This window comes from Cyprinodon variegatus, unplaced genomic scaffold (assembly GCF_000732505.1).
Source record: "Cyprinodon variegatus isolate N-32 unplaced genomic scaffold, C_variegatus-1.0 Scaffold475, whole genome shotgun sequence".
Taxonomy (NCBI): domain Eukaryota; kingdom Metazoa; phylum Chordata; class Actinopteri; order Cyprinodontiformes; family Cyprinodontidae; genus Cyprinodon; species Cyprinodon variegatus.
The window spans coordinates 626,060-650,892 of NW_015150928.1; the positions used below are offsets into that span (position 1 = coordinate 626,060).

The 24,833-nt window shown below is 39.3% G+C and overlaps 1 protein-coding gene across 3 annotated transcripts in view; it reads right to left on the bottom strand.

Moving 5' to 3' along the window:
* Positions 1–24,590, bottom strand: part of taok2 (TAO kinase 2) — a 32,984-nt gene extending 8,394 nt beyond the window's left edge. For 2 of the 3 annotated variants that reach the window (XM_015389819.1, XM_015389818.1), the window contains exons 1-17: positions 24,026–24,589; positions 18,870–19,010; positions 17,395–17,466; positions 17,177–17,278; positions 15,156–15,201; positions 14,976–15,072; positions 14,608–14,721; positions 11,786–11,877; positions 11,569–11,662; positions 10,379–10,460; positions 9,880–10,047; positions 9,404–9,610; positions 8,277–8,485; positions 7,981–8,158; positions 7,704–7,832; positions 7,400–7,603; positions 7,067–7,306 (exon numbers count right to left, since the gene is read on the bottom strand). In XM_015389819.1, the coding sequence (XP_015245305.1) occupies positions 7,067–7,306; positions 7,400–7,603; positions 7,704–7,832; positions 7,981–8,158; positions 8,277–8,485; positions 9,404–9,610; positions 9,880–10,047; positions 10,379–10,460; positions 11,569–11,662; positions 11,786–11,877; positions 14,608–14,721; positions 14,976–15,072; positions 15,156–15,201; positions 17,177–17,278; positions 17,395–17,466; positions 18,870–19,001 (2,166 nt within the window). In that variant the 5' untranslated portion in view covers positions 19,002–19,010; positions 24,026–24,589. Of the gene's footprint in view, positions 1–3,214; positions 7,307–7,399; positions 7,604–7,703; positions 7,833–7,980; positions 8,159–8,276; positions 8,486–9,403; positions 9,611–9,879; positions 10,048–10,378; positions 10,461–11,568; positions 11,663–11,785; positions 11,878–14,607; positions 14,722–14,975; positions 15,073–15,155; positions 15,202–17,176; positions 17,279–17,394; positions 17,467–18,869; positions 19,011–24,025 lie in introns of those variants that run through there. The other variant, XM_015389817.1, reaches the window with a different exon arrangement.
* Positions 24,591–24,833: the final 243 nt, after the last annotated feature.

Below are 24,833 nucleotides of genomic sequence, written 5' to 3' on the forward strand. Positions count from 1 at the left end.
TTTAAATACTTAATGGCCTGACAACCCAATTATTTTTCTTGAAGAGTAACAATTCCCAAAGCTTTTGTGACCTTTATCAACCAGGGAGGGGTCTTAATATCCACTACAGAAATTAAACTAAAGACAAAAGAGCATCACTTGAAAATGGACAAAAGCATCTACTTTGGTTGCAGATACTGTTTGTAATATAATTACACCTTTGGTTAGTTCATTTTGAAGAAGCGTTTTTATACTAAGCCAATAGTTTATGTCATGAATCCATTCTGGTCGCATTTGTGGGTCAGAAGAGGAAAGTTTGAGAGCCTATTTTGGAGAAGTGCTCTTGATTGTTTCCTGAGGGGAGACCCAAGCTTTTCAGCTGCAGCTCCTATAAACGCTGGAACAGACTCACTCTTTCTATAAAGTCAAAATCTATAAAACAAAATCTACTTAAAAAAAAATCATCTTTTACTGAGTATTTTATTGTTTTACTTTCTGCTTTTGTCATAACTTCATCTTGTATTTTTATTCACTTATTCAACACCTTAGGTATTTTCTCCTATAAAAAAGTGCTTTATAAATAAAGTTTTGATAAAAAAAAAACAGTAAAACTATGTTAAGATAAACAACTACATTAAAATAATTAATACTATCCGCTGATGATAAAGTGGTTTATGCAGAATATTTGGCATAACGTTCTGAGCTTTTATATTGTTTCATCTGAGATGTGGCTCATTTCCACTGGTTGGCAGTAACTGGTAATATTTAGAGCAAGTTGATAAAAAAAAAGTTTCATGCTAAATAAAAAAATATGAAAGCTAAAGATGACCTTCGGCTCAGTTCGAGTAAGATTTGATGACTTCATGTTACACTGAGGAACATTAAAAAAGACTTACAACTCTGATAAGACTTCATTTCTAATAGTTTGGTCTAGAAATGTAACAATGAAAAAATAATAGAGGTTTATATATATTGATCTGCCTTTTATTTCCTCACCTCATTAACATATCAGCGGTAGCTTAATGACTGTCTTTATTTTTGTCTTGACTCTGAAGATTCAGGTTTAATTTTTGGTTAATACATAAAAACAGCTTTGTCCCTCTGACTGTCTTTTTGATGTTTCTACAGCTTCATCTGAGTGCAGCTGTGGTAAACTGGTTTGATTAGACAGGATGAATCCCAAACTCATCTATAATATAATGTCTAGGAGATGAAAACCAATGTAAGATGGGATCAAATGCTGCTGTGATGGGTGGTCATCCAAACCAAGGGAGAAAGACATTTCTTACCTATTTAGTCAGCGAGTAGACTGAAAACCCAATAGTCAATCTATTAGAGATACGAGGCTATATTTTTGAGAAAGAAGCTTCCAGGACAAAAATCTGCAGTAATTCACCAAGCTTGCCAGCATGACAGAATCCAGAAGAAAGCTATGCTTCAGTAAAAAGCGCCTTCAGAACTGAATAGGCTAACAACTTTTTAGGAGGAATCCAAAGCATCATGTTGGGATGAAACCAGGAATCGAACATTAGGTGGCCAATACCAACCCCAATAATAAAGCATGGTGGTGGGAGTATTATGGCGTGGGGATGCTTTTCAGCAGCCGATTAAGGTGGAAGAAAAGACAAATGCAGCAATGCAAATGAACCCTGGATAAAATCCAGATCCAGTGAACTTTTAACAAAGCTTCTGATTTTAGCTTCCGAATCAGGAAATTAATAAAGGTCGATTCCACTAAACTTTCGCTACCTTCAGCATCTTCAATCTACTCTAATTAAAACTACAACACCTAGACCAGGGGTGTTCAAGTCCAGTCCTTAAGAGATACCATCCTGTAACTTTTAGATGCATCACTTACCGTACCTAACAAACCTGAATCTAAAGGCTCAATTCCCTCATTTAGATCAGCAGAGGAACGGTAACAAGCCACTCATTTAATTCAGGTGTTTTAAAAATGGGGTGCATCAATGAGGTGCAGGATATCAGCTCTTGAGGACTGGACTTGAGCAACCCGTGACCTAGACACATCACACTGGACTAGATTATTCTACACTAGTTGTAGAATAACTAAAACCAGGTCTGGAATCTGTGGAACTTCAATAAAGACCAATTAAAAACATTTTTTTTTTTTTGTGTAAATAGATGTTTTATAGGTCAAGAGTCAAATACGACCATTCCCTCATTGGCTGTAGATGATAAAAAAAAAAAATCGGCTGACTTTTCCCACAGAGAGACCATAAATGGGCATACATCAGCACAGGGCAGAGGTGCCTATGGGTAGGTGCTAAACGTTGTACAAACACAATGTGCAACATTAAGCACATTTATGATCATATATATCAAGACACTGAGAGCTTTGAACAAGTGTGTGGATTTTTCTCTTTTCTGCTGTTTGGGTTTTTTAAATATCCTGCACCTGAGCTGAACGTAGGTTTGGATGTACGCAAGATGATTCCTTTTTCCGTTGAGCTTTAAGCCTCAGAGAAAGGAGATGGTTTACTGTTCTGCAGGACAACCCAAAACCGGGGTCATGATACCAAAGGAGTGGCTTTAGGACACCTATCCTCGAGCAGCTTAACTAGAAAACGTCTGCGCACCAAGATTCCCCATCCAAACAGCAAAAGGAATGGGCTGAACTGGATACAGGTGGGTTTGCAAAGCTGGATGCATCATCATGTTGAGCAAAGGCTGCACATACTTAACTACATCTGATTTCCTTATTGATTTTTTTAAATATATTTTTCCCCAAATAAAAAAAAACAAACACTTTATTCATGCCATTATTAAGGTATGTTGTGGGTTGAATTTAATAGTAAAACAAGTATTTAATCTCTTTAGGATTAAAGCTATAAGGTATCAGAAGGGTGATTATTTTCTGGATGCACTCTCTTAGATACATTAAGACACTGCATGACACTCAAGAGGCAAAAATCTGCCAAATATTAAACTTATTGATTTCTTGGGATAATTATATGTCAATCATATCTATTTCTGTACTTCAAAAAGACGCCATTAAAATGTAATGCAAGATGAAGCTTTAGCCGTTATCAAGTTGAGGATGTGAAAAACAAATGGACAGGAAACGGATGTGATACAGGAGGGGAAAAAAAGACGGGGAATCTGGGGGAAAAAAAACAGAAAAAAGGGAGAAGAGAAAACAAATGAAATGACAAAAATGGATTAACATAAAAAAAAAACAGACAAGACAATGAATTTAAAACAAAAGAATTTATTTCTGTGCAAATAAAAAATCTAAATATAACAAAAAAATGTTTTTCATTGCTTGGGAGCACACAGCGTTACAGAATGCCTTCAGTCCTGCAGCTAAAGGAGGACAAGAAGAAGTAAGGCAACAATGCAGCATTACTTTTAGAAATACTGCATAAATAAAAACAAAATAAAAAAAACAGGGATATAATTATAGGAAGTCAAAACTCAGTCATGATAAAACACAATGCAACATGTAAACATGGGTGATAACTGAACAAAGATGCAAATCAATGGCAAGATACATTCAAAAAAGCAGATTTTTCTTTTAAAGCTCCACTTTGGGGTCATTTCACAGCGAAAACGACTTTTTCTTTTAGTCGTTTTATCCTCCATCATGGCTTAAATCTCCTCCAGAAGCACAGCTGTTAATTCCTTCATTTTCACTGTACAGCTAGCTTTTCTAACCGTCTCACTGGATCCAGATTAAACCTCTGCCATCTATGCATAAAAGCCCTGAACTTTGCAGACATTTTGGTAGCAGTTAAGCAAGAGGTGATAGAAAAATAGCCCTTTGGTTTAGCTTTTAGAAAGACAGGAAGTTTTTAATCTTCCATCATTTAGCTTGGTCACTATAAATCTTTGGTTCCTGATAGAAATAAGGACACATTAGGTGAAGTGTAGCTGCACCAATGCTGGAGGTTTTAAAGACCTGACTTTGATAAAAAAGAATAAATAAATCTGATAAATCTTTTCTTCCTTGTTTGCCCTCTTTTTCTTATAAAGAATGAAACCACCTTTAGGAAAGAGAGACGGGAAATGTTAATATTTCCAGACTTTTATCTTTTGGTAACGAGCCGCACTGTCCGTCACATTCACATAATGTGGCTTTATATATTTCAAATGATTGTCAAAGCAATATGGCTTCAATAAAATAAAGTCATGCTGATATATTAAATATATTAAGCTATAAGTACTACATGATATATCTTAGTTTTTATACGTTTTCTCTTATATGCTACCTTTCTTCACAACAGATTAAGATTTGTGCAAACAGTTGAAAGTAGGCACTTTAACATTGAAAAAGGGGGAAATGTTTACATTGTAAATCATAAGGCTATTGCATTGAGCGCAATAAGATCGCAAACGTAAAGGCGATGGGCGAAGAAGGCTGATTTCAAATGCTTTATGAAGCTAGCTTTTAAACGCGGCGTCAATATTTTATTGGCACATTATTGTATTTTAATGAGTTTAAATGAACTGTATATTTTATTACTCCAGAAAATCTAGGAAAATTAAGGAAAAAACAACAACTTTAAGTTTAAATATATGAATTTAGCAGGAAATAACTCCCGTGTTTAAAGCCATCCCAGACTGGTTATATGAAATCAATGTGACTAAATATTTGTTTTAACCTAAGGCTTTAAATAATAAAAAAAAGATTGGTGGCTCTGGGAGCGTTTAATGATAGATCCACTGCAGATTAGCAGAGGTATAAATGTCCTGGTATACATGCACCTTCTTGTAACCACTCTTAAAATGGGGAAAACAGAGAAAGTGCCAGGTAATTAGGCATTTATCATCATAATGAATTAATCTGTTTTCTGTTCTAAGCATCAGAGCATTTGTCCAATGTTAAGTATGGTGGAGGATCTGTGATGCTCTGGGCCCACGTCTCCTATATATATTAAGGAGAAAAAAACTTTTCTATTTCTTCTGAGCTTTTCCATTTAAAAAGAAACACATTTAAACTGAAAGGTTTGATTTTCATCAATTGACTTCGTCGTTAAGGGATGGATTTGAGGGTCACTTTCATCTAACATGGGGACAGTAAATTAGTCTGGCGCTGTACATCTACTCGTCCCTTTATTGCACTTTTATTCTGACTGATAGCTAGTGTTCAGTGTGACGTTAGTGAAATCGCTCTGAAATCAAAACCCTTTTTATTTTCACAGCTTGTTTAGCAGTAAGGAGTGAAGTTTCATTTGTGGAGAGTAACACTGACATATTTGTTCTAAGCACTGGCAAACTAGTGCGCACATTCAGATAAAACCACTATAAAGGAAAACACAGGATTGCACAAAAATAACAGAAGAAAAAAAAAAATTAAAACGGTCTTAAAATAACCATAAAAAAGATTCTTCTTAGAAATTAAGAACAAAATAATAATTGATGAATTTTTTTAAGAACTTTTACAAAAAGCACAATAGGGAAATGGGAAAGATTCACTGCTTGTTCAGACCTGAAACCATTTCAGGGAATCAGAAATGTGACCATGAACCTGTTTGGGGGAATCATCTAACAGGAGGGATCCTAAAGTGATGATGATGATCAATAAGCTCAAACACACGCTTTCCTTCACCTTCTGCTATCTCCACGGCCGCATTTTCCCCTTCACAAACCTTCCAGATGCAGTTCTCCTAAGTCCACATTCCCATCTCCCCTCCTCTCGATACATCCTGTCCCTCTCCTCCCTCCTCTTCCTCTCCCTCTCTCTCCTTCTTCTCTCCCTCTGCCTCCTCTCTCGGACCTCCCTGGGCAAGAGCCGAGGCAACCTGCTGGGCAGCTCCTTCTTCAGGACGCCCAGGGTTTGGAGTTTAACCCGGAAACGGAGCGGTAGGCTTTTAAGGATCTGCCTGGCGAGTTTTAGGATGATAGTGTTAGCAAAGTCCGCTAGCACGCCGAGTGGGCGTCTGCTAAAACGCCTCAGCCACAGCAGCAGCTTAGCTAGATGAGAGGTGCTGCTGCAATGAGCCAGATGCTCAGACGGCAGGCTCTTTAAAGGGACAGGGATCCTGGACTGACGGACGCCCCAGTTGCGGCCAGCTTTGGGGAACATCTCGTAAAGGTTTCGCTCCGCCATGCCACCCAACACCGACTGGCACATGGCAAACAGAGGGCGGGGCAGGCGGAAAAGCACACGCATGCACAAGCGGTTGAGTTTACGAGGAGCCTGTTGGAAGAAGTTGCGGGCCGGTCTGACGACAAGAACCACAAGCAGATAGAGAGAGAGAAAGAGGGAGGGAGAGCTGAGGAAAGAGGCAGAGATTAAAATGATGGGGATGTAGTAGATCCCTAAACTGAAGGACAGGCCTAAACTGAAGAGACCGCTGCCCCAGAGGCTGAGTGACAGGAAGGTGGAGAGAGACAGCGAGCAGCACGACCGCAGCAGAAGGTACGAGAAGAAGAGCGCCAAGAAGGCCAGCTCTGCCGAAAGCACCACCGAGGCCACGGAGGGCAGGGGGGGAGAGCGGCGGAGCGAGAGCAGGAAGATGGAGAGCAGCAGCAGGGTGAGGTTGGAGGGCTGGGCGGCGGCAGAGAGGGAAAGGAGGAGGCAGATGGCGTGAGAAAAGAGGGAGGGAAAGGAGGTCTGGGCGGGGGGAGCAGTAGGAGGAGAGGAGACGGGAACGGGCTCCAGCTCCTCCAGGGTTTCAGGAAAATAAAACTCTGAAAGCTCATCCAGCTGTCGCTCGCGGTGCCGCCTCCTTTCTGGGGAGGAGATGAGCTCTGATGGACATCCGTCGGCCACGCCTCGGCTCTCCTCTTCCTCTTCATCAGTGTCAATGTGACAAATCTTATCCTGCATTTCCTCGTCCTCCCACCGTACCCCCTCTACTTCCCTCTCCTCAACATCTTCATCTTCTCTTACATCACTTCCCTTCCTTTCACTAACCTCATCCATCTCATACTTCCTTTCACTATCTGAGACATGCCCTCCATCCACCTCCTCTTCTCTAAAATCATCACCATCTCTGAGCTCTTCCTGCTCCATCATTCCATCCCCCTCTACTAACTCATTATTCCCGGGTACCGCCTCATCGTCCCAGCTCCCGACGGGACCCTCCTCAGGCGAACCCTGGCTCTGGGCGCTCTCACTCACTTTGAGGCTTTTGGGCTGCTGCCGGACCTCCACGGCGTGTTTCTGTCTCAGTTCCTGCTCGCGCCTCTTGTTGTACTCCATCTGGTTGGTGAGCTCCGTCTGGTGCTGCGTGCGGATCAGTTCGGCCCGCGTCCGCTGCACCACGCCCAGCTGGCGAAACTCCAGCTCCTGCGTCGACTCGTGGTGGCGCAGCAGCATGGCACACTCCAGGTCCTTCAGAGTCTGCTTCTTGTTGAGCTCCTACAAGATGAATTAAAGCATCACTTCAGTTACCTCTCCTCACATTTACAGCACACAGCATCAGGAGGTTATAAATGAAGAAGACAGTCGAACCTCTCTGAGCAGGTCTTGCTCCAGGTTGTGGCGGCCCAGCAGCATCTTCCTCTTGTACTGCCGACTCTGGAGCTCATAATACTGCCTCTGCCTCCGCAGCAGCCCGGCTTCTTCTTCTGCCTGCAGCTGCTGCATACACTCCTTCTGGTGCACCAACCACTCCTGCTTCTCCCGCTTCGGTGTGGACTGGTTCTCGTTCAGCTCCTTCAAAGAGATGACAGCATCAGCAAACAATTAGCACCAGGATAACGGATAGATCAAAATAATCTTCAGCAGTGAGTGTCTGGTTTGGGTTTGGAGGCACCTCTTTAAGCTGCTCTTTGCGCTGTCTGTACTGGCGTTTCTGGGAATCCAGCAGACTGGTCAGCTCCTTCTTCTGCTGGCCCAGGATGTGCTGCTGGAACTTCTTCTCCTCTGTTACCACAGCCTTTGTCTGGGAAATTAAAAAATCTCAATTAGAAATTTTTCAAAAAACATTTCTTGAATGTGAGAGCAAATTTTCTCCACAAGTTTCCCCTGAACTGAAGAAGTAGATTGTGGCAGGAGTTAGGTTAGCTCTTCTAGCTCCAGCCGATGCTCACCTCCTTCTCCAGGACAGCCTGGTTCTTCTTTGACAGTTTTTCCAGCTCCATGGAGAAATTATTCCTTTGGTTTTCCAGCTCTTTATCCAGTCTCAGCTGGTGCTCGTCCATCTCTGATTTCAGCTTGTTCTCCAGACCCATCAGCTGCTTCTGGTGCTGCCGCCGCATACGTTTGTACCTACATCAAAATCATTCAGCAGGAACGACTTGAGCTCCAACACCATTTTTATGACCTTTCTGTGCTATGAATTAGTTTTTTACATAATCTAAGCTTTCAACATCCTTTCTGATCTTACCCCGACATCTGCTCTCTGAGAGCCGAGCCCTGCTCGTGTTCCTGAATCTGACGAGTGACCAATGAGGCGGTCCTGATGGTGGCAAAGTGGTCCCGGCGTCGCCGCCTGCCGCCGCCTCCCCCTCCCCCTCCTCCGCCGCCACCAGACGAAGCTTCCCGTTGAGAGTCCACTTCTGGCTGATATGGGTCATCGTAGATGTTGTCATGGCTCTATAAATGGAGAGAAACTTTGAATAATTTTTTCCTAACCGATTTAAAGTCTTTTAGTCTTGTGATCTGCTAGGTGAAAAAATAAATACCATGAATTTAATAACAAATATACCAAAATAATATCTGTACTTAACATATATATTTTTTAATTAAATATACTATAAGTCAAAGAGAGCAAATCTACTTTTTTTAGTGACTTAAAGTCAAACCATACCTGCTACTGATTTATTTTATTTTATCAAAATCTTAATGCTACTTTTTGGGTTTTGGTAAATAACAAGATTTTCTTGTTTATGCTATACTTCCATAACAAACCAGGAGTCACAAATTAAAGTATTAAGCACATAAATGTCCCTGATGAAGAACAATGGTGTCCAAAAGGGCCTTTCTGACCTCAAAGAAAAGGGCAGACGGTTTAATAATGTTGTTTTTTCTGACTTAAAGCAACTAATGCTGCATTGTTTTTCATCATTTCAGTCCAATAATTCTGCTTTTCCAATAGTAGCACATACATCTCTAGATGTAACCCTGTAGTGCTGTTACTTCACACTTCCTCTAGGGGGCACTAGTTAGATTTTTTGAATTAAACCAAAACAACTTAATTTTAGCTTTCAGGCACTGAAACAGATACTGTGTGTTTCAAACCCAAACATCTTTAAAAGGATCTTGAACCAAATAACTGGTTAAAAATCAAGAAATTAATAGTATTAGCATTTTGCTAATACTATTTACTGCTGCTGCGACTTAAAAACAGAGCAAAAGTACATTTCTCAACTGTGAGATCAATAAAGTCATCAATCAATCAAAAGGGAGCATTCAGCTACTACTTTCTGCTCCATAATGTGTTTTTATTACCTCATAGTTCTTTCTTTAAAACATGCAGTAAACAACAGAATAAAATAAAGTGCCTGGACTGACCAGAGGTTTGTGCAGGACTGAGCTGTTGGAGGTGACAGTGTGCTCTCCCTCCTGCATCATGACCATCTCTCCGCTGTCATCCGAACCGTCTGCCAGGCTGTTGACCGAGCTGCTCTGAGAGCTGGCGCTGATAGACATGGACGGCAGAGAGTGGGAGCTCTCCATACTGTTCACTGTCCCGGTGCGCAACATGTACCCTTCCACATCCTGGGGAAAAAGACGGAAGCAGAATGAGGAACTTGGATCTGAAATAGAGAAAAACTATTTTTTCCTCTGCAGGTTATCTAGAAATAGTGGCATAAACATTTCAGCTTATAATATAAAAATATAGAAGATATATTGAATGACAAATGAGTTTATGATCTAATTCAAAATGGATAGACAGAAAGGATCGAATTTAAGATAATACAACAGGAAATTAAGTCTGACATATTTTATTTTCTGAACTTTCCTTTTCTCCTCCATCTCAACCTCACCTCTTCCTCATCGCCTCCTTCTGGTGCTGGACCATTGTGGGCCTCATGAAACAGGATTTTCTTCATCTTGCGGTACTGCAGATTGTCGAGCTCCCGGACAGCATCCTTGGTTCGTGCGATCAGGTCCATCACTACAGTCATTGGACGCTCTCTGCATAGGAAGTGGTGCTGAATGGAAGGACAGAGCAAGGAGACAGAAACAGGGAGGTGAAAATATGACGGAGGCCCTCTGTTGGTTAATGCCTTTAAAAGAAGAACCATTAACTCTTAATAAAAAAAAAAAAAATTACTACACCATTAGCTCAAATACTTTGATTCCTGGTCATATTCATCAGCTCAATGTATGAAATACATAAAAAATATGACCTATCAAATTAAAACATCCTGCACAAAAGACATTTCCTCTAATCTCTTCCAATTTGTCCATCACCAAAATAATGCTAATAATCTCAAGCCTTCCTGCATCACTGCAGAACATTCATCTCTAGAATGTCCGTACCTTAAGCAGCACATCAGAGGTAGGTCTGTCCGGGGAGAGCTTCTGCAAACAAGAGTCCACAAAATTCCGGAAATAATCTGACCTGAAAAACACAGTAAATAAAAAATCTTATTTTCGTTGCAGAGTAGGCTATAATTCAAAGATGTTTTTGCATTAAGACTGTTGGATGTTTGACTTGTTATGCACACAACAAAATCAACATAAACAAACATATTTTCCAGCAAGCATAAGATTTCCAGATTTTTATCCTTTATTTTCTACTGAAGCCCAATGGACATTTTTCTTCCCAGCCGCTACCGTACTACCTTGTAAAGAAAATATTGTTTAATATAATATGAAAGAAGAAAATATATCCACATAATTATATAGATTTTTTTTTGTTTTTTTAAATTAAGTAATAATTCTTGCATTGAGACAAACCAAACATAATCTTGTGGTTTGAATTGTTAGATTTGCCATTTTAAAGGAAAAAAGGATCCGCCTTTCAAATGCCTATCAGTCCAAGGATGAATAATTTTTAAGATTCTTATTTCTATAAAGTCAGTTAAGCTTTATTTGAATCACTACATATTTATGCAAATGTCCCTCTCTCAGGTCTTGGTCGACGCAGCTCCTAAACTAGAATACTTCATCATGACAAATAAAGTAGAAACCTTTATTTCATGTTTACTCTTTTCCAGAACAAATATTTGAACCTCTTCCTTTAGATCAAGGGTAAAATCATGACTACCTTTGATTTTAGTGTCATTGGCCTCTCCTTTGTTGTTAACCTTAACTGCTCCTTTGTGCCTTTTATTGTTTGGTTTGTTTGTCTTGTGTTCGGTTTTATTGTACAGCAGTTGTTGTAAATAGAGGTACAATGCAATAAAGTCAGTATAACTTCTTTCAATCACCATGAAGGCTGTAGGTTTTTTTCTTTCAAATATAATTTAAGAATCTATAAAACACTCAGACATCTTGCTATGTTGACATTAAAGCCCCAGAGGAAAGGGACATCATAATAATGTAATAAGACAACATTGTTGTTTGAAGTGACAGAACATGCAAGTAAAGGCTTGTTTGCTTCAGTGTTTACTTTGTTTTTTATTCATCTAGACAACTGAATATCATCTGAAGCAAGATAATTAGCTTTTGACCTAACTCTAGCGGATAAAGAACCATTCCCACTCCTCCTAATAGTCATTTCTCACCAGTGATTTGACTGCAACACGGGGCTCTCATTCTGGGCGATGTGGTATAAGGCACTCATAGCATTCATGTTGAACAGAGGAGGCTTTCTCTCCGCTACAAAGTGACAAAGCATAACACAAACAAAGAGTGACATAAAAGAAAGAGGAAATGGTTTCAGCTTTATGAACACGTCTATCATTTAGACTCTAATGGGACTATTTTAGGGCCATCTCTTACCCAGCTCTATGCAGGTAATGCCAAGTGACCACACATCCACCTTCCCGTCGTACTGTCCCTCATCCATGGCCAGGATCACCTCAGGGGCCATCCTGCATGGAGGAAACAAGAAATCAACAACAACTCGGCCATTTCAATGTTTCTTCCTTTCTTTGATCGTTGAACACAAAGCTGCGCCTTGGGGCGGTTTCATTTCCAACGTCAGCACTACTTTCACCGACGATATGGGGGAGGGGCTACTATATCTCCAGTAATTCTACCTGCTGGAATCAGACACCGAGGATGGAAAAACACTACCTGCATTTTAGCAGGCAAGCTGCCCTAATAGGGCCGTGACTAAAACACACCTCATCTAAGCTAAAGACAGCAATTCTTTGTTTTTATGGTGTGAAAGTTTAGGATTAACGCATTCAAGCACATTTAGAAAGAGTGAGAAGTAAAAAAAATACATAAAAACTAATGTATTACCTGCACAAAACTGTGAATTTGGAGATGCATGTATTATAAATAAAAACCAACATTTTAATTTTGTTGCTTAACATTGATGATGATTATATTGATAAAAGTTATACCACATTCTTTCTATTTTTAAATATCTGAATTCCTCCATCAGTATCTCTGGTGATCCAGGGCTGTGAACGTTCATTAAAAATTACCCATTTATTTGATGCCTGGGAGTTTGTAGCAGCTCAATCCACAGAAAGTTGTGCAATCAGGTTTTTGCACAAGAAATGTTGAAAACAGCTTTCATTTTTGCATACACATCTTGCAAAACATAATCAGCTGTGCTATTATGTTGCTGATTTAAAATATGATTTTCCCTCTTTCAATACGTTTTTTTCAGCCTTTACAGCTAAAGAATAAAACAAATGTCTACAAGGATAACTGGACTGGTTGTGAAAACAAAGTGAAAACAAAGACTGTAAGCAGGCTAGCGTTAGCTTTGGACTTTAGCAGACTGCTCCCTATAAAAACATCCTCATCTTTAATAAAATGAAACCTTGCCACATTAGGGCCGTTTATCTGTCTCGTTTTCAGCTTCATGCCCAACAAGTACATTAATATATTCCAGATAAAGGGTGTGGAAAGGTCAGAAATTTGCATAACAATCTACGTCAAAATCTTATCCGAGTATGTGGCAACAATTACAACATGTAATAACAGAGTTATTACTCAGTCTCAGTTAAGACAGTAATTGAGAACATTTCCTACATTCTGCGACTGTAAAGTAAAACAGTCAAGACAACTATGGTTTTTACCACACGAGAATAATGTTAACGAAAACCTGTTTTTTCTATTATGCAAAAAGAAACCCCAACAAACCCGTGCATCATCTGTTTGTTTTTTGTTGTTGTTTTTTTTTTAGAGAAGAAACATTTTTACCCCATAAATAAACAGTGAATGGACAGCAGTTCTTTCTCTTGTTAATTCATAATTTCACCATTAAATTAAGTATAGGGAGAACAGATAAAGGTTATTTTAAAAGGTTGATAAGGTCTACCATGAAGTGTTTGGATGTTTTTATTCACACATTTCCTCTGCTGCTGTTTGCTCTCTAAACAGACGGACGTGCTGAAAAATTTAAGGTCAAATAACAAATTATTGATGGAACAAATGAACATAACTACTGTATATTAGTTTAGGAGCCATTATTATTGTCTCTATGCAGGATGTGACTGCAGTTTGAAATAGGGCAGCGGTGACAAGCCTTCTAGTTCAAAAATGGTGCATCACACAGAAACTTCGCACTGGGATTTCTGAACAATGTTCACACCCAGTAGCATCTTGCAGCTGGTATTTCTAAGTGCTTTTTACCATTTTGCAAAACAGTCTGTGACCAAGTTGGCAGTTTCTAAGCATTCAATGCTCCTGTGTTGCTGTTCATGATAAGAAATCTAAGCCTCAAAATGACATTTAAATCAAATATAAATGAATAAAAATCATTCAACTTTATTGATCTCGCACTGGAGAAATTTACCTCTGCATTTCACCCATCCCCTTGCGGTGCCTGGGGAGCAGTATAGGGTTAGGGGTTTTGTTCAGGGAGCGAGAGTGCAGGCTTTGGGGATCGAATCGGGTACTTGAAACCTTCTCAAGAGTACAAACGCACTGCTCTAACCACTAGGCCAACACTCCCCCTATATGAAACATATGTTTAATTTAAAATTGGAATGCAAAAATAAAAAGGAACCTGCTGTTTTTTTTCTATATTCTATGAAACAAAAGAATCTTCGACTTCAACCATTTTTTTCATGCAAACACTGATTGTTACTTTGCTGTAGCTTTCCTGGCAACAAAAATAAACCCTTCGGATGTTTAGAAGAACCAAACAGCTGCTTTTTAGAAGGGAGGTCCGTCCGCCAATCTGATTTACTCAACCTACCCAGACTTCACAGTAAAAAATCAGTTCTTACAGCTGCAGGACAGTCAGACTGAGTCAAACCTATTTTTTGTTGGGCAGGGCAGAAGTAGAAGACCTACAGTCTGGAAGCTTTTAAAATGTCAACAATTATTTGCTTGCTTTTGATAAGGTGGTCGATGGCAGATTTTTTCTCCAGAGAGCGTTTTCCATGTGCTGGTTTAAGTAATCTCACCCTTATTTGCCCAAATCGGGCCAAAACTTAGCTTTTCATTAGTTTAATCTATAAACAAAAAAATGTTTATTTAATAAATGTATTTAAAGAAGAAACAAGAAAATAAAACCTACATGAGCTCCTCCTCTTGTTTAGGGGCATTTCAGTGGCAGTGCTGGAGCGCTACATACAGACCAGCTGTTATTATATGAGAATAAAGAAAAAAAAAAAAGAGACTGGATGTTTTACCAGTATGGTGTTCCCACAAAAGAGTTAGCTGGAGCAACAATGGAAGCAGAGCCGAAGTCTCCCAGTTTGACCTGACCCGGTTCTGTGAGCAAGATGTTTCCTGCTTTCACATCCCTAACAGACAGAAAGGACAACACAGAAGAAAAGTGTCAGAGATAAAAACGGAGGAAGGCAACGCGAACGGTGAGACATGAGAGGATGAGTCAGTACGTTGGAGGCTGGAGAGCAGCATGTTGTACCAGAAAGTGTTGCAGCACAAACAGTTGCATAAGCTTAGTTAGGCTGAACCGTTTATGCCTCCTCTGGTTTCTGCTTCATCTCCTGTCAGAAGAGTGGAAGAGGAGAGTGGGGCATAAAGAGAGGGTTACCTGTGAATCATGTTGTGAGAGTGAAGATACACCAGTCCCTGCAAAGCACCGTGGGTAATGGCAGCTATTTCCACCTCTTGGAGGGGTTTCTTGTGGACTGTGGAGACCAAATTGTACATTTGCATAAATAATTGACTGAAAACACAATAAAATATCAGGAAATGTTTCATCTCCTCTTACCTTCTAGCAGGTCAGACGCTGAACCCAAACAGTACTCCATCACCAGCTAGAAAAGAGCAAACAGGAAGACTGAATTCAGCAAACTAAGGAGTAGCTGTTAAGAGCCAACAGGATTAATTTTGTATTGTTTTGATATTGGAGTTGTATTGCAGGTCTTCATAGATTTTTTTTTTAATCACATTTAATTGACAAAAGTTTTCTGTAAATTCTTAGTAAATTTCAAAAGGAACCAGGAGCTAATATTTAAACATATTTTCACATCCCGCCATTTCAGGAAGTTGTGAGGTCACACAGATTAGTCAAACATGGATGCGGCGACAACAACAACAACATGCAGAGACCAAACAAAGGTGACAGATTTTACAGAGATCACCAAGACTAAAGGGGCCTAGTCTTCCTGCTTCTCATCTTAGACGATTCTAACACCTGAACAAAAAAAGCAGCGTAGAGGGAGGGTAAAAAAGAAACTAAGAAAAAAGAACTTGTATGGTTTTTACATTCTCCAAAGCAAAACTTCTTCTCCAACTACACAGAGTCACCAATACATGGACTAAAAATGGAGTTTGGCAGCATCTTAAACATCTTTCCCACTGAAATTAGCAGGTTAACATGGGTCGACCTACTAACAAACAGCATTTGGCTTACGTGGCGGCTGGCCAATAGATGGCACACGGGCGCTGCCCACCTCAGCCAATGATCTTGATTAAGACAAAACTAATAAAACTAAAATTATAAAGTTGAAATATTTCAAAATATATTAATACATTTTTTAGATGTGCAAGATAAATATTTAATCTTTAATGATGAGTAAAGCTGTTTCGTTCGTCATTGGATTGGTGATCTACTGTATTTCTTCCCTGGGGTGCAAAAATCTTTGCCCATTGACTCTCGTTAAAAGTTGTAAATGTGCAGTAGCTCCTCTTCCATGCGAAAGGTAGGACCATCCTGAGGCACACCTCTCCTGCTCCCAGAGATGAAAGCAACATTATTTGCACCCCGACCTTCCACCTTATGTCACAGTCGTCAGTTATAAAAGGTGGCTGAATGACAGGTTTTTATAATTATTAAGCAACAAGGCTTGGCTAGCTGCATGCAGCAAGGCTTATGCTTTATTCTGCTTTCCCTGCCTCCTTTTTCAAACATCAGGGTCTGACCCACTTTTCAGTAAATTTTTATTATGTTGTGTGTCTGTTGTTGGCATTCATATCAATATACTGGTGTAAATATACCTTAGTATACATTTGATTGGTTTTTGGTATACGTCTGTTTTGAAGTTATAGCACCCCCGGAGAAAAGTCCACCAGCCGCCACTGTTTGGCTCCCTTCCTATTGAAAAAAAAAAGCCAGGTCTGACCCCCCCGCAGGCAGGCTGCATGACCTCTGTCCCTCCGCCACTGCCTAGCTAGTGACTCCATCACTGTGGGTTAGCGTTGATGCTGTCACCAGTGCGAAAGAAATCAGGAAAGTAAACATTGCAGTCCCAAACTAAAGTTAATAATCTTGACTTTGTTACTTTTCAAGTTAAACTAAAGCAAACCTGGGAATACATTTTAAAACACACAACAATGAAAAAAATAATCAGGGTGAGAAATGTGGACCCCAATAGCTCTACTTCAATCTTGGGTAAAATTCCTACTTTTCTGCAGGTTCTATATTCCTCTGTTCAGTACAAACATCACAGCAATGTCCAACCAGGTTATTGTACAGGAAGGAGACGGGTTCTACACCCTACAGATACTATTTTATTTGTGTTTAAACTATGTGATTCAAGAAAAGAATTCATGAAGACCATGGCTGAAGCTGGTGAAAGAGAATCCAGTTCGAAACTGACGTGTGCAGAAAAGCCCCTCAGCGTGGAAGAGGTCACAGTTTTAACCCATTTATAGAGCATTTGCTTTTTAACTAAGAGGCCTTAAAAGAAAAAATGTAAAATATTTTCCACAGCACAAAATAGTTCAAATAATGGCAGCAGCTCAGAGTGTTAGTAACCCTGCCGCTATGGAAACGGCACACAGACTCACCCAGGCTGTGTGCTCTCTCAGGTAGCAGCCTCGATACTCCACAGTGTTGGGATGGCGCAGCTTCTGTAGGAACTTCACTTCCTTGATGATATCCTGCCATTTCTGGAGCAGAAACAGAGCCACAGTCACTGACAGGTAAATGTGCTCCAGCTGAATCCCAGGGGTGTGTTTTCTACTGCCTTCAGCAGATTAAATTGATCCACTTTGTTCTCATCTACCTCGTTGGACTGCTTGCCGCTGTAGGACATCTTCTTGATGGCCACCACCTCATTTGTGCGGATGTCGTGAGCCTAGCGGGTAAATGTGAAAAAGGATCAGATAATGCAGGAGTTTATGCTGAGCCTGTTTATAGGGATTCGTGTCTAGAGACATAAATGAAGATTTTGTTCCTTTAAAAGAAAAACTATGATTCATCTACCATTTATAAAACGGAAGATGGCAAAGCAATTACTGTTACATAAAGCTCGCTGTCCTCCTCTCTCCAGCCCTCGACTAGCTCTTTTTCATCCTTCATTAAACAGGTCTTTTCACCAACCGTCAGAAAGTTGTTCTTTGTCCCTGACTCACATTGTTTTCACCCTTCTATTCTGTCTGTGAGGTTTGACCCACTTTGTGCTTTAACAGTAATACGGCATCGGTTTCATTTTCATCTAAAAAACCAGTTCGTCGATCTTACTGTTGGTACCAATAAAAGGAATTCATCTGCATTAAGTCATCAACTCGTCTTAATGTCAACCACTCTGACCCCGGGATGGACAGGTTGGCGGTCCATCACAGGGCAACACAGGGAAACAAAACCATGTAAACCCACAAAGTTACACCTAAGGAGAACTTAGAGAAGCCAAGTAACCTAACGGTCAAGTTTTTGGACTGTGGGAGGAAGAGGGAGTACCTGGTGAGAACCTGTTTTTTTTTTTTTTTTTTTTTTTAAACCAGCCAAGAGAAGTAAGGAGGAAAATGTTTGCTCATGTCTTGTTGCTAACTTTCAAAGGATAATAAACCATTAAAACTAACACACTTTGTCTGTAAAATAAAATTCTTCTTAGGGGTGTTATCCTTCAACTGAAATTCAACATTTTTAAGCAAACTTATAAAAGTTTGAAAAAACAAATAAAGAAATCCAATTTGCAGTTTTTCCATTTGGTTTGAAGTAAATTAACAAGGGCTGCAAAAGGTTTATATATATTTTTTACCATTTTGACATAAATACTGCTCTAATTGGGTTTTCCTCTCAGCTAAAGGCATGTTTTACAGTCTCTATACTCAAGTTAAGGCTTAATTCTTTACTAAATTATTTGGCGACTATTTCAATAATGGATTAATCACGGTTAATCTGATTGTTTCAGCCCCAACTGTGATATTTCATTAACTTACTTGCTTAGCTGATGTTGTTTACCTTTGCAGGCTCTGCTTCCTAAGCTAAAATATCTCAGGGTTTGTAAGTTATTTGGATCAGATTAAATAAATAAAAAATAAAAGGAAAATAGACAAAACTCAGTTTGTAGGGAGTGAATTTGACTTGCATTAATAACCAGACTAACTGTATTGTAAATAAACAACATCGCTGAAGTGACAGAATTGGGACAGATAACATGGGAGACACACATGTGCATCAAACATTCACGGCTTCAGAACTAGCAGACATCCTCATTGCAGAGCAAAAGCTCCACCGAAACACAAAGTAAAAACTCACAAAGTAGACCGCTCCAAAGCTCCCATGGCCTATCTCCCTCAGGTCCGTGAAGAGCTTCTCAGGGTCCTCCCTGCAGAACAGCTCTGCCACCTCCGGGTCCTTCAGGCTCCCGGCCCGCACACTCGAGGGCATGGCCAGCGCCTGGCGAGAGTGGAAGAGACACATGCTGGGTGAGCGTCTGTTGTTTGGATGGATTACAAACACTTCTGCTGGAAAAAACGGGTTGCAGAAGTATATGTGGTCCAGTTTGCCATGAACAATCAGTGCTCCGAGATCTTCAGAGGAAATTACACACTTATGCAAGCCTTCTAGATATCCAACAGAGGTAGGATACAAACTGCTCTTAAACTAATACAGAAAGTGGACATGCATTATAAGAGCAAAACAAGAAATAAAAAAAAACTCTCGAGAATAAAACCCCCAACTGCCATATAAAATCAGAGGAATCAAATTTGGAGTTTTGAAGTGTGTGCAACAACCACGGCCACACATATAAACAGTTTTCAATCAGGATGCATCAATATGAACAGTTTGGCCAATATAAATACTAATAATTCTCTTTTAACACAATTAAAAATGAACTAGACCTGTGAAACTGCTTCAATAAATGATCCCACATTCCTTCACTGCATCACTATCCCCTATCCCCATCACATGACCTAACAAACACAGCATGACCAGCCCCCAGAAAAAACACAGCAATAAAATCGAAATAAACCATTATTTTTAGGGTACAGATAAAAGCATTTAGCATTTTCACGTTTTTAAAATTACTTATTTAACTTTATAATAGCAAATGTGTCGGACTTCCTGCCACATTATTTAAAGTTGCACAAAACTGAAACATTACAAAATGGAGGATAATAAATAGGCTGAACAGGTTTAAATAGCCCGAATGCTAATAAACGTCGACCAAAGAAAATAAGGATAACCAACAAGCTAGCATTAAAACAAGATGCTGAAGTGAAGCAATATCCTCTGTAGATCAAGTTACTGTCAAAGCAGCGCAGGAAGCACTTTTAATTTGACAAATTCTTTCATCTTTTACATTAAAGGGGGATTTAAAAATAAATCCCCATAAAGACAAAACTACATGCTAAAGAAACCCTTCGTGTTAAAACAGCACTCAGGAACACCAGTTAGACTGTTCGTAACCATGTCCTTTTCTTTCAGATAAAGATTCATTATCAACATTGGTTCCATGTATTAAAATGTTGAAAGACTGAATTATAGCTCATTTTCTTCATCACATGTCAGGGCTTTATAGAAAATTTTCTTTATTACATGAAAAAACTGATTTAAAAAAAGGACTTTTATATCAGCTGAAAGTCTGTTGTGATATTCTATTAGATTTGCACAACTACACAGTGGCCAAAGTAGCTACAATTCAATGATAGTCTGAAGAATGACAGAACACACATTTTCAACTCTAGCCACACAGAAACTTTGACTAGGCCATTCTAAAAAAAGAATATTCTCTGATCTTAAGCATTCCCTACAAGTCTGTCTGTGTGATTTTTGCTGATTGTCTCGCTGGAAAGAGAACCTCCACACTAATCCCAACTCCTCAATAGCTGTTTAAAAGGTTTCTTAGAGGACTGCGCTACAATTAGCTCCACACACCTTCGCCATAAAGAGGAAGCAAAGCCTCTTCTAGACAGAAAGCTGCAATCATTATTACAGTGGATGAGGTGTGATCAGTGATCTCTGCTTAGAGGGTGTTTGAAAATTACTTTTTAGTTTTTATATAGGGCACCGGAGTAAAAGAAGAGGCTGAAAACAATGCATGCCAGTTTTTACATTTCATTTACTTCTTCCTGAATGTTGATCAATCACATTAAATTTTTGAAATAACATGAGGCTGTAACAGGATCAAATGTGGGAAAATAAAAGTAACAACTGTAATGTAATCATATAGCATATGATAAAGTATATTTGTCAGCATCGCTTTGGCAGTGCCAATATTAGATATATTTAGGGTATTTTATTAATTACGTAAACATTTGTGTTAATATTAGTGTGATATAATTGTACAAAAAGTGAGCACTGAGTTTAATATTTTAAATGAAATTTATTTTTGTTTTACATTCATGTATGCAAAATTACAGAATAAATATGTCTAAGTCTAAATATTTGTAGAAGGAACTTTAAATGTAGAAACTGGGATTAAACACAGAAGGTCCAACATTTCCAACAATTAGACAGTTTTAGTTTCTACAGAACCAGAGCGACAAATTGTTTTAACAGACAGCTACAACTTTTACTTAAAACCTACAGAGTTAAAATGTCTTTCCTCCCTGTATTCTGATGGGGGATAAAACTGGTTCGGCATGTCTGTGGGGAGAGACAAACTGTCAAAGCTACACCGATGATAACTGAAAACCATGAAGCTGCTCACAATTTGCCTAAAGCGGAGAGACGTTAGGCCGCAGGATTTCCCTGCGTTTGTAGAATAAAAGCCTCATTGGGAAGTTAATTTAAGGTTACGGAGAATGCGCTAAACAGCTGAGACACAGAGTAATATGTTTTAATTACAACTGATACCATCTAGTTCTGATTCTCTGTTGCAGGAAGAAGTGATAAGTTTCATCGCAACATGAATGGTTTCTTTGTAAAGCCACCAGCTTTGAAAACCTGACACTGAAGTTCAGGCATAACTTTAAAGCTTATGTTTCAGTTTTAAATTGCAATAAATAACTTAAAAACAGTGTTTCAGCCACAGTGAGCAGCTTTGTCACCTAATAAAGGAAATACTTCAGACCTAGGCAATATTTTAGAATCAGAGTGTCATAAATGTTACATTTATTTAAAACATTTTAACAGTTTTAAATGTATACTTCGTGAATATATAATATCAGTTACCGTTGCCCCGTATCAATAAAATAAAAGACAATTGAATGGAATTTCGTCGCTGCTTGCTTTTCACACCCGACATAAACCTCCTTGCTAAAGTATTCACACCCTGCAACCTTTTACATTCAGTCATTTTAAAACCAGAGGTCACTTTATTATAAATCTTTGCTAATTTTCGCTCATACTGAGTAACAAAAAAACTCATGCTTAGGCAGACAGGATGGAAAGCAAAAACAACAAAATGGCCGTCCTATTTTATTTTTATAATGCAGACTTTGAATGAGCCACTTTAACACAAATATGTTAGATAGGGATGCATTTAGTTTATCGCCATTTTGGTTAATTTCTAGTCATGATCGAAATTTTGATTTACTGTCTAAACAATAAATTAAAGTTCAGTGATGATAAAAAAAACTCCAAAAATTATGAATTGTGAATTTAATAGACATTTCAAATCCCCCCCCTTTTTCTTCTATTGGGGCATTGGAAAATTCAAAGGATATGAGTAAATGTGGTAACTTTGAGATGTTAAGTGATATAAATCCCTCTTTGTTATGTAACCGGTGTCCTGAAGAAAGCTACTTTTAATTTGTATGTTTTCAGGAGTAGAGTTTGTTACTGTTGGGCTACAACTGCTGTGGCATACAGCCACAGGATCAACCCAAAGAATTAATGAAGAGTGTTTTTATCGCCAACTTTAATTGATAATTTTGCCACAAAATATTTTGATAAGAAAATAAGGCCATATCTCTAGACTGCAAACTCTTTCTCTTTCTTATTTCTATTACTGCAGGTGTTTTTCAGTCAGATTTCAGGGTTGCTAAATGCATCTTCACTAGAAAAGAGCAGCATGGTGCTTTTCCCATAAAATCCTGATTAAGCATACTGAAGTTTGGGAGTTATAACAAGAGAAAAATGTGGAATGTTTAGGAAAACACAGCAGCAAACTGTGAACATGATGTAAAAGAAGAAGCTGTGGGGGCAGCGAGACGATTGAAAAGAAAGAGCAGAGCGAGGAAAATGTTGACTCATCACAACTGTTAAATTTATCTCAAAAGTAACACTTTCATATCCAAATAATACATCACATGTATATCATTATTAATGCGCACAAGGTTTATATTGCATAGAATCACTTGAAGTGAAATATCTTAATGGCTACGAGTAATTACATTTTTATTTGTTAGACTGACTTGTGATAATAGAAGCTTCGGGGAAGTGTTGGCCTAGTGGTTAGAGCAGTGCTCTTGTACTTGGTTCGATTCCCACAGCCTGCACTCTGGGTCTCTGAGCAAGAGTCTTAACCCCACACTGCTCTTTCGGTGCTGCACAGTGGCAGCCACCTGCTCCCCAATGGGGATGGGTTAAATGCAGAGTGTTAATTTCTCCACTGCGAGATCAATAAAGTTCTATTTGTATTTCTCTATTTCTATTTCCATGATACAATGACAGAGACAAAGACAGCACGGGTTATAAAGGTTGCAAGTGTATAATAACACACAAGAAAGAGAAAATCTAGAATAAAGAGGAAATAAATTCATATAATCTGAGTGCATATTTCCTATAATCTTACATCTTTTAAGGAGCACCATGGGCAGAGTTTGCTGACTGGAAATCATAGCTGGAACCCTCCATTACCCCAAATGACCAGACAGTGTTATTATGGCTAAATATTACAGCAATATAATATGAGCTAAACTAGTCCTCCCTCTTCTCTGTGGTAATCAGAGGCTGTTAAACATGTATGTCAGTCAATTCCTGCTTTATTAACAAAGCACAAGGACTCTTAAACGTGAGCCTCGAACACAAACACATTCTTTAAAAAGAAGCCACATCAGATGCTCTTTTGTAGCTGCCCTGCAGCCATCAAAGAGGAACTGCCTGGTTCCCTTTATAAACGAGAAGCTGTTTAAATATTGCAACCAATGCCGGCTGTCTTGATCTATTTTTTAACAGGCTGCTTGCAGACAACACAATAAAAAGAAAAGACTTATGTTGCACTGATGTGGTTTCTATTAAGGCTTGTTTCTTAGAACTTGAGCAGCAAATACAAATAAAATTGGTGGGTTTAATAGAAAGACAATTCACACCCATTTATAAAGATGCCATCAGTATCTCTGCAAACAATATAGGAATAATTTACTAAAATGGGTAAAATCTTAGTTCTATTTATTCAGCTGTAAATAAGCTGAATGTCAGCTCTTAACATCCAGCAGTAGATAATGGTATCTATTCACTCCCCTGCAGGGAGAGGTAATGATTTGTCTGTTTTACCACACTGAATGATTTATAACAACACTTACCGTGGCTTTTGGGATCCACTGTAGCTAGCTCTAGAGCTAGCTGACTGGCCAGGCAGGAAAATCTTGATTTCTCTCCCCCCCACACTGTCCTATCCTCTCCTCCCCGGTTTCTAATCAACACGAACAGACCACATTCTGCCTGTCCGTCGATGTTTTAGCTAAACCCCCAGCCATCATGGTGCTTCCAGTAGCTAGCACCTCTTTTCCACTTGACATGAGTGAAGTGTCAGTCAGTCTAGGCTGACAGCTAGCTGACTTGACGGCTGCCAGCTAACCCACAAGCGGAGCTAACTAACGGAGAAAAATCAGGGCCAAGGCTCCGGGCTGCTGCTAGCACCGCTGCTAACCGAATAGCGTCAACGCCAGGAGCTGATAGGGGACGTTTATCGGCGGGGAGACTTGCTCGTTAAAAGCCACCACTCCGCTCCGGTTCGCATTCACATTTCGCTAGCGCTATCGCCGAGCTTCCTCTCCGCTCCGTGCTATTCCCATTTTGCTCGGACCTCATCCGTTTTTGTTCAGGACTTCATGATGGCGGAGCGGGGCGGGAGCCGAGAGGAAAACGGAAGAGCTCTTCTTCTGGGCTTGAGAAGCAGGCGAGCGTCCAATAACAGTATCCCCATGTGGCCGAAAATCATCAAAACATCACATAAAAATATAAAAAATATTAGATCATTTAAAAGGCTAAAAAGAGGAAGTTTCTCCCGTATTCAAATGATCTATCTATCTATCTATCTATCTATCTATCTATCTATCTATCTATCTATCTATCTATCTATCTATCTATCTATCTATCTATCTATCTATC